The sequence below is a fragment of the Sarcophilus harrisii genome, chromosome 1 (assembly GCF_902635505.1).
Source record: "Sarcophilus harrisii chromosome 1, mSarHar1.11, whole genome shotgun sequence".
NCBI classification, from domain to species: domain Eukaryota; kingdom Metazoa; phylum Chordata; class Mammalia; order Dasyuromorphia; family Dasyuridae; genus Sarcophilus; species Sarcophilus harrisii.
The window spans coordinates 656,285,614-656,299,078 of NC_045426.1; the positions used below are offsets into that span (position 1 = coordinate 656,285,614).

At 37.3% G+C, this 13,465-nt stretch overlaps 1 protein-coding gene across 11 annotated transcripts in view; it reads left to right on the top strand.

The window, feature by feature from the left end:
- The window catches only part of PIP5K1C (phosphatidylinositol-4-phosphate 5-kinase type 1 gamma), a 130,816-nt gene that overhangs the window by 83,292 nt on the left and 34,059 nt on the right, over positions 1 to 13,465 (top strand). For all 11 annotated transcript variants that reach the window (XR_004231219.1, XR_004231220.1, XR_004231218.1 and 8 more), the window contains exons 6-8: positions 2,423 to 2,575; positions 6,377 to 6,676; positions 7,310 to 7,515. Coding sequence is in view for 7 of the 11 variants with exons in the window: in XM_031947871.1 (XP_031803731.1) it covers positions 2,423 to 2,575; positions 6,377 to 6,676; positions 7,310 to 7,515 (659 nt within the window). In the remaining 4 variants the exon portion in view is untranslated. The remainder of the gene's footprint in view (positions 1 to 2,422; positions 2,576 to 6,376; positions 6,677 to 7,309; positions 7,516 to 13,465) is intronic.

A 13,465-nucleotide genomic window follows, 5' to 3' on the forward strand; every position in this document is an offset into this window, starting at 1 on the left:
CCTTACCTTTAAGTAATTCTCCAGATCCAGTTTCTATTCCTTTGCCATCCTGGTCTCTTGTCAATTTGGTTGAGATATGGATAGATTGTTTTTTCCTAATCTCCTTTCCCCACCCCCATCTTTATATTCATTTCATCTATACACGGAGCTAAGAGGATTGGCTGGGTATATCTCTTTCAACTAGAGAATCAAAGAAAATTTTTGGAATATAGCCCAAGACACCCAGAGGTGGTTGTCCAATTCTTAAGCCCGGGAAGATACAGGTTGCTGCCTTTTGTGTGGCATTTGTTGCCATAGAGCCAATTAAGTTTCATAGAAATGGTGGTAAATTCTGTGTGTGCTTAGTACCTCTAATGTAAGGGGAAGACTCTTGACATTCTGTAGTTGGGGATGTTGAAAGAAATTGGGAGACTCAGAAATAATCCTGCCTGTCCTCTTTCCAGGACACTAATAACCAACATAAGCATATTACTCTTAAGAATTACTAAGGAAAAAGATTAAAAAGGACTTTCAGGCATCTCTTCTAAGAATATTATCCTTGTAGCCAAGGCTGAATAGTAGAGATGTTTCTTCCTCTTTAAATGACTTGAATTAGACTTGCTTCAGACTCTGTTTCGTATTGTAAAGGCTCTTTCAGCTCTGACATTCTATGATTCTATAAGTTTGAAAGATCACCCTCACTGTTAGAGCCCATGGATACAAGGTATTTCAAAAGTTTAAAGCTTAAAATGGCACAAACAGGGTTTCTCTAGCCCATTTACAAAAGACTGCCCCAATACAAACAATACAAACAGGATCCATCTACACCTGTAGTGTTGTTGACACTGCCTTCTGAAGACAGGAAAAAGCAACTCTTGTGGGGGGAAAAATAATTTTGCTCTTTTTCTAAGTAGTTCTACTGCTCTTTATACTTTTGTTATACTTATCATTAATCTGAGGAACCTCACAATTGTTTCCTTTCCATTACATTCGACATTTGTTTTGAATTGTTCGTTCATTTGTTTTTTCAACAATAATTTTTTACCTGCTCTGTATAAAGCAAAAACCTGAGCAAAAAGATAAGCAGTTAAGTGAATAGTTCTAGCCCACTCTAGTAAGGAGAGCCATACACTTGTACTCCTATGCAGTAAATGTTCATTCACCATACAATACCTATGTTGCAGCATAGACTAGAAGATAGTCACTCCAGTTATGGGGCTTAGGGTCAGAAGAGCTAGGTTCAAATCTAGCTCTAACCCTGATGTGATCATGGACAAGTTAAATAGCCCCTATGATCTTTAGTATCCTTATCTGTAAGATAGAGATAATATTACCACCTAACTTACAATGTCACTATAAGAATCAAGTCAGTGAGGAAGTACTTATTAAGTACATACTATGTGCCACACATCCGCACCCATATTATATTTGAGGGATATAAATACACAAAGATGCATAAGTCATATAATAAGAACAAGAAATAACCAATAACCAGCAGACGTGCTCCATGAATGTCTATGTGCTGTTGAAAGAACATGAGGAAACCATGATGGGTAAATCAGGGGAGTATTTTATGGGAATATATAACAAAAATAGAGGCAGCTAAGTGTCTTATTATCCTGAATTCAGATCTGGTCTCAGTTTCCTCATCTGTAAAATGAACTGGAGAAGATAAGAGCAAACTGCTCCAGGATCTTTGCCAAGAAAACCCAAAATGGGGTCACAAAGAGTCAGACATGACTGAATTGAATGAAAACTGCAACAGATAACAAAAATGGTACTGAATGGGTTATGGTTGTTGTACCCATATCCATGAGATCATAGACCCATTGGCATATTGACATGTATGCAAATTATATAAAAGCACATGATAGGCATACTTTTTATTTTTTGAGAATCCCTGTTTCTCAGCAGCACAAGGATTCCTTCCATCTGATTAGATCATGACTGTCTCACAACTGTCTTGTGGACAGTTCAGTGAGTTGCTATAGCCCAAAATTAACTTATGATAATGAACCTGCCCAAACTTAAGCTGATATTCTAGCAGTAGACTCTTATCTTCAGGAACCTCAGATCAGCTGTTGTTGTGGTAAGGCATCAAGAGTGGGATTTGAGTAAAAGACTAGTCTTAAAAGGCCAGAGGGCTCGTCTAACTCTGATAACCTTTGATTTTTGTATGTGTGTACATGTATATGTAATGGTACGTTAATGGTTAACAATAATTATTACTAGCAATAGTATTTAATATTATTTGACCATCTTGAAACTAAAATAAAAGATTTGCCTCTTAGAACTTCAACAACGTGTTTTATGGAGCTAACTACACTAAATGGTTTCAGATGGAGAATATACCAGCTTGTCTCACTTGCATTGCTGTCATCCACAAGGGTTTCCTTCAGTCCTACCACCTCTGATTTTTCTGTTTCTTCTCTTTGTTTCCTAGTATTCCTTGTGCAATGAACCACTGATTGAACTTTCCAACCCAGGTGCCAGTGGCTCCCTTTTTTATGTCACTAGTGATGATGAATTCATCATTAAGACTGTGATGCACAAGGAAGCAGAGTTCCTGCAGAAGTTGCTTCCTGGCTATTACATGGTATGTGCAGCTTTTTTTTTCTTTTCTCAGTCAGTAGCAACAACAATAATATACATGATTATTGAGTGCTTAAAATTTGAGTTTGAAGAATGTTGAGTGCAACAGAGATGCTAAGAAACTATCCATAGTCATACCAAAAAAAATGCTCAAAAGCACTAATAATCAGATAAATCCTTATTAAAATAATTCTGAGGTACCACCTTTCTTCTATGAGATTGGCAAAGTGAAGGGGGGAAGAAAAAGGAAAACGACAAATGCTAAAGGAGCTGTAGGAAAACAGGTATGTTAATGTACTGTTGGTGGAGCAGAATATTGATCCAGCTAAAGAAATTTGGAACTCCCCAAAGCTATTAAACTATGCATACTCTTTGATCCAACAATACTGCTATTTGTCTATATCCTAAACATATCAAAGGAACAGGAAAAAGAACCACATTTACAATAATATTTATAGCAGCTCTTTTTTATGATGAAGAACCATTGGAAACTAAGAGAGAGTGTCCATCCAGTGGGGATTGACAGAGCAAGTTATGATATCTGTATATAATGGACTGCTATTGTGTTATACAAATTAAAAAGATGATGGTTTCAGAGAAACCTGGAGAGACTTATGAGAAGTGAGCAGAAACAGGAGAACAATTTATACAATGTCAACAGTATTATAAAGACAAACAACTTTGAAAGATTTAGACATTGTGATCAATATAATGACCAACCACAGTTCCAGAAAACTCAAGATGAAACCTGCTGTCCACCTCTATCTAGTTAAAGGTGACCAATTCAGAGAGCAAACTGGGCATTTGTTGGGGAGCAGAAGAAAAAAAGGGGAGGAGGGAAAAGAGTGATCGTGGCCAATGCAAGCATTTATTTTTGTTTGCACTCATATTTGTTTGTATTATTTGGGAAGGTCATCTAGATCCCAGCTTGTTAAATTGTGGTTTACAACCCTGAATGTGGGGTTAACATAATTATGATTTATTATCAGGAAATGTTTGATTTGCATACTTTTTTATATATCTGTATATCTGGAGTCACATAAAAATTTCTTGGGCGAAAAGGGGTTGCAAGAGGAAAAAGTTTAAGTAGCTCTGGACAAGATGACTTCTGCCTTTCGGGGTCTATATAGTTTATAATATAGGAAAACTTCTTACCCAAATAAGGGCACTGTGCTAAGCACTGGAGATAAAATTGGTGAGGTGGCAACCACAGTCATGCTGATTATGGAGGAAGGGTGGGGATCTGGGGACTTGCAATGATATAGTCAGTTTTGAAATCATCCCCTTCAGGACCAAATATGTGTTCCCCAAATCTGATTAAGCATATAGCCAAGCATGCTCCAGTTCTTGGCAGGGCAAACTAACCTTGTAGATAAGAATTAGGAGTCTACAGATGTACCAAAATGTTCCCTAGCCTACATAATTTCCTTTGTTCTGAGGAAATGTGTGAAGAAATTGACTTGTCACTTGATAAGTCATACTTTCCATTTTTGTTTAAAATTCTTATTCTCAGATCTATTTCTGACTTGACTATTAATGATGAAGTTAATTGGATCAGTGACTTCAGAATCATTACAGTGGAAGGGACCTCAGAGGGCATCTAATCCAACCATTGCCTGTAGCTGGAGACTCCTCAACTGCATATTCTGACATACGGTTATTCATTCTCCATGTAGGACATTCAAGTCTCATGACCTTCTCAGGTCATCCATTCCATTTTCAGAAATATCTTATTGATAGAAAATATAGCCTCTATTGAACCAAAATCTATATCCTTTTACTCCCATTACCTTCCCCTTCTAGCAGGGGTTAAACTGAAGAAGTTTATTCTTCCCTGCTAGTTCTTTAAATATTTAAAGGAAAAACTACAATTTCTTAGGTTTTCTCTTGTTTAAAATATCCCTATTTCCTTTTTTATAGACTTCTAATCCTCTCTCCATCCTGTTAGTCTTCCTCCAAAGCCATACCAACTTATCCATGTGCTTCTTAAAAATATGGTATCCAGAAGTAAACCTTGTTCTCATCCACTTGGATGAGAACCCATTGCTACTCTTCTCAGGGACCCAAATCTTTAATGAAAACCAGAGAATAGGCCTCTGCTGTCTGTAGGTGTATGCATAGACTTATACTCTTGATAGAAAACAGTAAAAGATGGTTGCTTTATGATAACTGTGACACGGAGCACCTTTGAAATTCTGCTCAAGTGTCAGATGACAGCCACCAGACCTGAAGCCAAGGAAGTTGATTGTAAATAGTAAAGCTTCCTGTGCTTGTAAGGATCTTTAAAGAGAGCATCACAGCAGCTTGAGGTTTTCTAAAGGAGCAAAGATTATGAAATCTGGCCTGTTTTTCCCTCTGATTCTTTGGAAATGACATATTCTTTTGCTCCCAGATCCACTACAGGAAGCCTTTTGGTTTCCTGAAGCGTTGTCTAATAAATAGGCTTTTAGCTTGAAGTGTTTTGAGTCCCCTTAGGGAAATGCCAAGTAGATGGCCTGATTCTTTCCCATGGAGGATAAATTCTTAACTTGGTTTTTGACCTTGCCCAAAAATGTCAACTGAAGTCTGAGTCTGGAGAACTTTAGGGATAAGAGAAGAAAAGCTGGGAACCATCATCCTCCAAGCAGCCCAAGAAAACATCTTCCTGTAATGGAAAGAACTCTCTTTATTTGCAATCTCAGCTCTGTTATGTGCTAACAGAATAACTTTGGGCAAGTCACTTAATTCCTCCAAACCTCAGTTTATTAAGAAGATAACCCAATATTTGCTTCACACAATTTTTATAAGGTTCAAATAAGATATAAAAAGTATTTGCAAACTTTAAAATCTACATAAATTTAATCTGCTGCTATTGTCATTACAACAACTTCAATTGGAGAACATCGTTCTAAAACAAAAGTCTTGCATATTATGAGCAGCAGTAACTCCCATTTCTGTCAGACTTTCAGATTTAGCAAACACTCTTCCAAACAATGCTCTGCTATAGGTCAGGGTCATATAAGAATGATCTTCATTTTATAGATGAAGAACCAAAGACTCAGAGAAGCTCAATAATTTGCTTAAGGTCCAACAGGAAGTCTCCTTTGAAGTCTACTGACTACAAGTCTTAGATTCCTTCTGCTCCGCCAAACTGCCTCATATTTAAAAACCCAGCTTTGAGATGTTGTGACTTTTTGTTGCTTGGGACTTTCAAATTGAGATTGATTGACCAGCTGTCAGGGATGCTATAAAAGGATTTACTTTTTTCCATGGAAAAATGGTTATATCAGATAGAAATGAGGGTCACTGAACCATATACTAGGTTACCTTGACACCAATTATTGTAGGCCTCATTTGAGTGGTTAACACTGGATAGCCTCTGATGTCCCTTTCAACTCCTGTGATTTCCCAGAAAAGGACCAACAAACCAAACTTATCAGCTTAGGACATAAGGCAGGGCTTCTTGGATCAAATTTATTGCACTTAGAAGAATGGAAGTTTGTCTGCATTTAAAATCACGTGGCCAGAGAGGGCCACCAACAAAATCTATTGTCTGGTGGATTCCAGTAGGAAATAACAATAGTTAGCATTTATTTAGTGCATTTCAGTGGTTTACAGAGCAGTTTACATAAGTTATCTGATCTGATCCACCAAAGACCCTTTGAAGATTTTAAAGATGAAGAAACAAGCTGAGAAAGTTTAACAGACTTGCCAGAATCACACAACCAGCCAGTAAATGACAGAACAGTTTTGAACTCAGGTCTTCTTGGCTCTAAGTCCAGTTAGTTTTCATTTCCTTTTAACAGTATGATTTTCTTCTTCCCAGAATTTAAACCAGAATCCCCGGACCCTGCTGCCTAAATTTTATGGGTTATACTGTGTTCAGTCTGGAGGGAAGAACATACGGGTGGTGGTAATGAACAACATCCTTCCTCGCTTAGTAAAGATGCACCTTAAGTTTGACTTAAAAGGCTCTACATACAAGCGACGGGCAAGCAAGAAGGAAAAGGAGAAGTCCATCCCCACCTATAAGGACCTGGACTTCATTCAGGATATGCCTGAAGGGCTGATGTTGGATGCTGACACTTTCAGTGCACTGGTGAAAACTCTTCAGAGAGATTGTTTGGTAAGGGGAGGGGCCCCTAAAAAAGTAAGTGTATGTGAATGGGAGTGAGGCACACTGGTCCCAGGATGGAAAAGATAGCACTTCCTGTTTCAGAGAGGGTAATATCATGTCAGGCCTCAGCCTGGAAAGAGGGCAATATCCCATGAGCCCTCTCTCCCTTCACAAAAGAAGATGACATAGAACCTAAGCAGGAAAATGAGATTACACAGGCCCTCACTTCGAAAGAATGAGTTGTACAAATCTAGTGCCAGGAACTCAAAATAACAGGGTTTCTTAAATGTCTTATTTAGCAGCGCATTCATAGACTTGATAGATTTAAAAAAAAAAAAAAGACTGGGGACTTCCTTGCATAGAAGGACTGCATTACCTCTTATAAGAACACCATAGTATTACTAATACCCCTTAGAAATAATCCTACAAAAAGAGATACAGTATATCTGAGATTGCAGAATGGAATTATATTCAATTTTGTTTACTGAGTACTACAAAACTAAAATTTTGAGTTCACAAGATTTGAATGACAAGAGGCCAAGAAAGCATAGCTGGCTAGGTTTGACCTGATTCTGGGGGTTGAGAGGGGTTGGGATGGTGTTTCTCTATTTTTTTTCTTTTGTTTTCCATGATGGCTTGTAGGTATTGGAGAGCTTTAAGATCATGGACTACAGCCTGCTGCTGGGGGTACATAACATTGACCAGCAGGAACGGGAAAGGCAGACTGAGGGAGCCCAGAGCACATCAGATGAGAAACGTCCAGTTGGCCAGAAGGCACTCTACTCTACAGCTATGGAATCTATCCAGGGTGGGGCCGCCCGGGGGGAATCTATAGAAACTGATGACACGTAAGTGATGAGTTTGGACCACTTATCAGCCTTGAGGAAGGCTTTCTCTATAGTTAGCTCATAGGTCATAATTGTTGGATCACCTTTTCCCTCTCAGGACCTTTTTCTGTCTATCCCTTATCTGCCATTGCCTCCTCCCTATTTCTACCCCATGCTCAATATCATCCTGTTAGGGTGGTAGTAGAACACAGATACTGTAGTCTGTCCATGCTGTCCATGACTAAAGAGAGGACTTCTTTCCATTTAGCAGGCCAGTAATTTAGTCCAAATTTTAAAACCATAGCTATATCCCTTTATAAAATAAATTGTTGATCTCTAATTGTGTATAGCATATATATAGCACTAAGTAGGGTATAGAGAAGATAAGGCCTGCTCCTTAGACTAATTCATTCAACATCAATTTTGCAAACATTTTTAAACACCTACTGTGAACAAACTATTATGATAAATATAGCATTTGGATAAAACTGTTTCTACTCTGGTGGAGTTTAGTTTAGCATCAGGAATAAAACACAAATAATTGTAATATGCAATAATAATTGACAAGTAATTTAGGGAATTGCAAAACAAATTGCCATGCAAGGTCTGAGAGAAACATCTTCCCAAAGAGAAAGATCAGGGAAGACTTCACAAAGGATGTCGTAGTATCTGAATTGGGCTTAAAGCTATGTGGAGAAATTCAACAGTCAGCAAAGAAGGAAGGACAATATTCCAAGTATAAGGAATTTCAGGAGGACAAAGGCACAGATATGGTACAGTTTATTTAGAGGACAGTTTGGCTGGAGTATAGAGAATGTAAAATATAGTAAAATCTACTAACTTGAGTATTTTGTTGGCTCCCTGATCTCATTAATTCTTGAGCACTCCCATTCTCTCAACTTGCACTCTTGATTTGAGATTCCAAAGGGATAGCTACTCCCGCATATGCTTATGAATAACCTGTGAGTCTTTTCCACGAACTTATTATAGGACAAGCACCCACCAGCATGCTTCCTGTTAATATTTAGTAGACTAAATTATATCTTAGCAAAGTCATAAATATATGACATATATTTAAATGTATTTAAATATATTCAGATGGCAGAACAAGAATAGTAATTAAAAAACATTCCCCTTCCATCATACCAGGACATACTTTCCCATAAATGCACACTTAGGAAGAGAGGGTTTAACCTTAGAGTACAGTTGTTATGAGGCAGCCTTGTAGAATACATATGTGTATGAATACACATATGACAAAGGCAAGGCATAATACTGAAAGGCCTAGTAGTTGATTCTTTTTTCCTAGAGCCTTTACAGAGCTCCTCTGGGGTTCAGCATCTCTGCTCAGCTGGGTTCTTAGTATCCATTCCTTTTGAATTCTTAAATTGCATACTCGGTGACTGACTGTCTCTGTGTTGATTTGGAATATATTTCTCTGCTCTCCACTAGAGATTAATACCTCCTAATGGTTCATTAGCTTTCCTTCAGAATTAAGTAGCCAATAAAATCCCTTCTTTCCCTCCTGCATGAATCTTCTCTACAGACAATTCCAACTTGTAGTCTTTCCCTCTCTCAAACCCTAATTCTGAAGTTCATCCAGAACCTAGCTATTTAAAGCCCCTAAGTCATGGCCAATTTATTTATTTAACAAATCACATCATTCTCTTCTTTACAGTTAATTTAACACCTCATTAACACCTTGTTACATTCTAGATCTTCTGTGATTACATCAACTGGGCTGGGGGTTGGGAATCACAACCTCTTCCTTACATACATTTTCTCATTTCATGTGATTCTTGTCCATGTATGGAAATACATCCTCTATATAGTACCAATCAAATGCACTGGAGGTCTTATTCTAAGTCTTTAATATCTCATTTATGCCAGTGCAATATTTGGGGAACTGTTTCTGAGAACTTAAGACTTATTACCTAGTGGACTGCAAGGTAATAAGTTTTTCAGTCACGGCAACTCCTAAATATAGAAGTATCATAAGTTACAAAGGAGTTCCTGCTCTATATCAATAGTAAGATAAGCCAAACAAGTGAAATGTTGACCCTTGAATAATTTTAATCAAGAAATTATAAATACAGCAGCATCTTATGTTTTCTATGCTTCTCCATTATGATGTGAAGTTGTGGTCAGCTGTAGAAAATATTCTACAAAAGCATTCTTGTTCTCATCTCATTTTCATCAAGGACACCACCTTTCAGCTGGACAAAGTGTTTGATCTGAAGTCAGGAAAACCTGATTTCAAATTCCTTCTCAGATATTTATTAGCCGTGTAACCCCAGGCAAGTCACTTGGCCACTCTGCCTGAATTCCCTTAGTTGTAGAATGTAAAATTTCCTTAAGCTATATCTACCTCCCAAAGTGAGACAATATTTGTAAAGCACTTTGCAAACCCTAATACACTATATAAATGTTAGCTGTTATTAATATATACATAGACTTCCTTCCTATAAGGATTCTATAGCAATAAGAAAATATACATATAGATAAACTAAAGTTTCCTTGGTCAATTTTTTTGGTGGGGTAGGGGAATACTATCAATCATGATGTTGTTTCTTTTGATTTGTTCCCTACTTTGAGCTATCTTGGAAATCACCCTCTGAATCTCTTTACATTTTGCCTCCAGTTTAGGTTTCTTCTTTGTACTGGTCAGGTATAATCATTCTTCCTCACTTCCACCCCTTCCTCACTCTATAGTCTTATATTAACAAATTGTATACTGAGGTATTAGTGTTCAAGTGTGAGATCCTGCAATTATCAATGAGAATCACAGAATTTTCAAGGAACCTTACCAGCTATCTAGTATAGCTCTTATCCAAAAAACTATCCCTACCCTCACATAATCATTGAGCAGTCATCTGACCTCTGCTTGAAGGCCTCCAATGAGAGGTGACTGGCCATCTTTTGTAGCAGTCCATTCCACTTTTGAATAGTTAATTTAATAATAATTAGATCTGTCTGGACTGTCCTAGTTTGCATGTTGTTGTTTTTTTCTTTCTATCTATAGTGTTCTTAGGATAATAATAGTTCAGCAGAGTTTCACAATGAATTTTTTAGGCCTATTTTCCCCTTCACAATTTGTATTAACTTTTAAACAGAATTAGAACAGATATTCTCTTTAACTGTCATGACTCTCCACCTCTAAAGGAGATCCAAGAGAGTTTATTATTATTCTCTTTTTAAGCTATTTTCATTCACTAAAACTTCTTAGAAATAACAGTATTTGAGTCATTTTCTTTAATTTTATCCACTTCCATTTTTTTCAGAGTACCAATCAGCTAAATGAGTTGGTCTCTTTGAGTTGCAGTGTCTTCCCAGCTTTCTTTAAAACTTTACTAATTTGGCGTTCATGTTGACCTCTGCCCTAATCAGTCAGTGATTTGATTCCATAGCCTAATTTATTTTAGAATTATTTCCATAGCAGTGAATAGTTCTTTTCTCTCAGAAAGTAAGTTTTGTTTTATATGATGCTTAGCATTCCACATGTCTGATACCTTCCAACTCTCTTCATACAGCAAACATTTATTAAACATCTGCCGTATACTGGGCATACAAAGACAATTTAAAATTGTCCTTGCCTTAAGGATATGACATTACACTGCTTAAAGAAAGTATTTATGATACACAGGCATAACACTTCCAAATAATCCCAAAGCCACCTCAAGGTATAAATTGACTTGAATCTTATAATATTTTTCATAGAAAGTTTGTACATCTTCTGCAACACGTATTGATGTATATGCTATAACTAACTTCATAGAGATCATAAATTTATCATGTCCACCATTTGCATGACCAGTCAAGTTGACTTACTATCCTTTGGACAAATGATGAAACCATTATTCTCCAATTCCTCTGATTTGCTCTGAGGAAAAATCTGCGTGTCCTTCTTCTATTTTGACTTCTGGTGTCATTTGCAATGATATTGTCACTATGAGACTGTTGCAGGTCCTCTGGTGGTATAGCAACTTACCAGGCACCATTCTCATATGTATGGTACCAATATACACACTACAAGTGATGAGATGAGAAGTCCTTTTTACTGCCATTCTGCTCCAGTCACTGAGGAATCAGAAGGAGACCACTTAGGCCTCAGCTATTTACTGTATGTCTGTTTCATGAGTTGTCAGTGATCAGTCACCTAATGGTCATAGCAAAAAACTGTTGATCAGATAGTCTGTTGCCAAACCATCTTTGAAGCCTTTATAAAAAAATATCAAATCTGCCAGAACTTGTGCTCCATTGAAATGGCTCTCAAGAATTTTTGTCCACTTCTGTATCACATATGAGATGTCACAATATGGTTTGTTATGATATGAGGCTGGGAAAGAGGATAGTGCTAAATCATAAAAAGCATTGAATTCCAAGGAAAGGAACTCAAATTTATCAGTGGCAAATTGGAAGCCCCTTGATATTTTTGATCAGATTGTAATATGATCAGATCTGTATATGAGAAAGAATATTCCAACAGAATGTAAAAGGTAGATGGGAGGAGTGGAGAAAGGAAGATCTGTTAGGAGGCTATTGTAGTAGGCTTAAGTAGGACACAATGAGGACTTGCTCTAAGGTATTAATAGTAAAAAAAAGAAAAAAAAAAGATTTTGCTAAGGTAGAATTGATAGGATTGTGTAACAGATTGGATATGAGGACAGAGTTTTAATTCCATGGCTATATCTCCTCAAGGAACTTGCAGTCTGGTAGGAGGTATAGGAAATACTCATGAAATCAAATAAGAAATACAGGAGTTAAATGTTCACACCAGACAATATAACTAATACAAACGCAAAATACAATTAATGATCATATGAATAGTATAGACACACGCCCTAAAGTAGACTCAATGATGTGTGTCCACACACATCATCAGTTGCTTTTTCTTTCCTTCATAGGATCTCACATAGCTATTTAATTTTGCTGTAGAAACTGAGAAAAAAAAGAAATCAATATTGGCTAGGATTGTTAGGGGGAATTAGATTATAGGACATGAGTTGAGCTTTGAAAAAATTGGATTATCAGAAAAGAGAAAGGAAGACATTACATGCAGGAGGAATGTTAACAAAAGTTTAGAAGCAAGAATAACTTATTAGGGTAACAGTGGGAAAAGCAGTTTGGTTAGAATTTTAGAGTAAAAATTCTTAGAGAAGAGTGAGAGATAGATAAGACTAGAAAGTCAAATTGGGATCAGATTGTGAAGGAACTTTAAAAGCCAGGCTAAGAAGCTTAGACCTTATCCTGCTTATTTCTTGAGTAGTAGAAGAATATGCAAAATAAGATTCCTCTTTTATAGTGGCAGACAGTAAAAGTCTTTCTCTAAGCCAGCTGGCATTGGAGCCAGATTTTCCTCAATATAAATGTATTGGTGTCAGAAGATTTCAGGGCATATCCACCTACCTCCCTAATGTATTGATTAGTGCTAGAAACCTAGATCTGTTTAATAGTACATTAATTAAAATCACACTAGGATCGGAAGTTGCTTTTTGGGGAATCCCCCAGGGGGTAACATATCTGGTCTTTAGAATGTCTTGGCATTTGTAGGATTTGGCCCAGGTGCAGATTTCCAGCAAGAGAATAACACAGTCACAGGTGAGGACTATAGTGCATGGGGTCACTTGTGTGCAAGATGAGCTTGGCTGGCCTTGGGCTGAGCAGTATTTTACCCCTGATTCTGGATACCAATTAACACTGCAGTGTGCTGTGTTTATACTGGCAATGGTGTGGCAATATCTTAGCCATCAGCAGTCAACTTAACTAGGATCTTGTCACATTTGAAGAGCTGGGAAATTTGCCAATGATCATGTTCTTTGGAGAAATAAATATTGTACATCCTTGCCTATTGTCTTTAGTTATGCTTACTAACGACGCTATAATTCCAATAATAGGGGAAGGGCCTTAAGTAGGACCCTCAGTTTATAGCATGAACTTAGTCTGCCCTTCTTCACAAGGTCAGAAAGCTGCA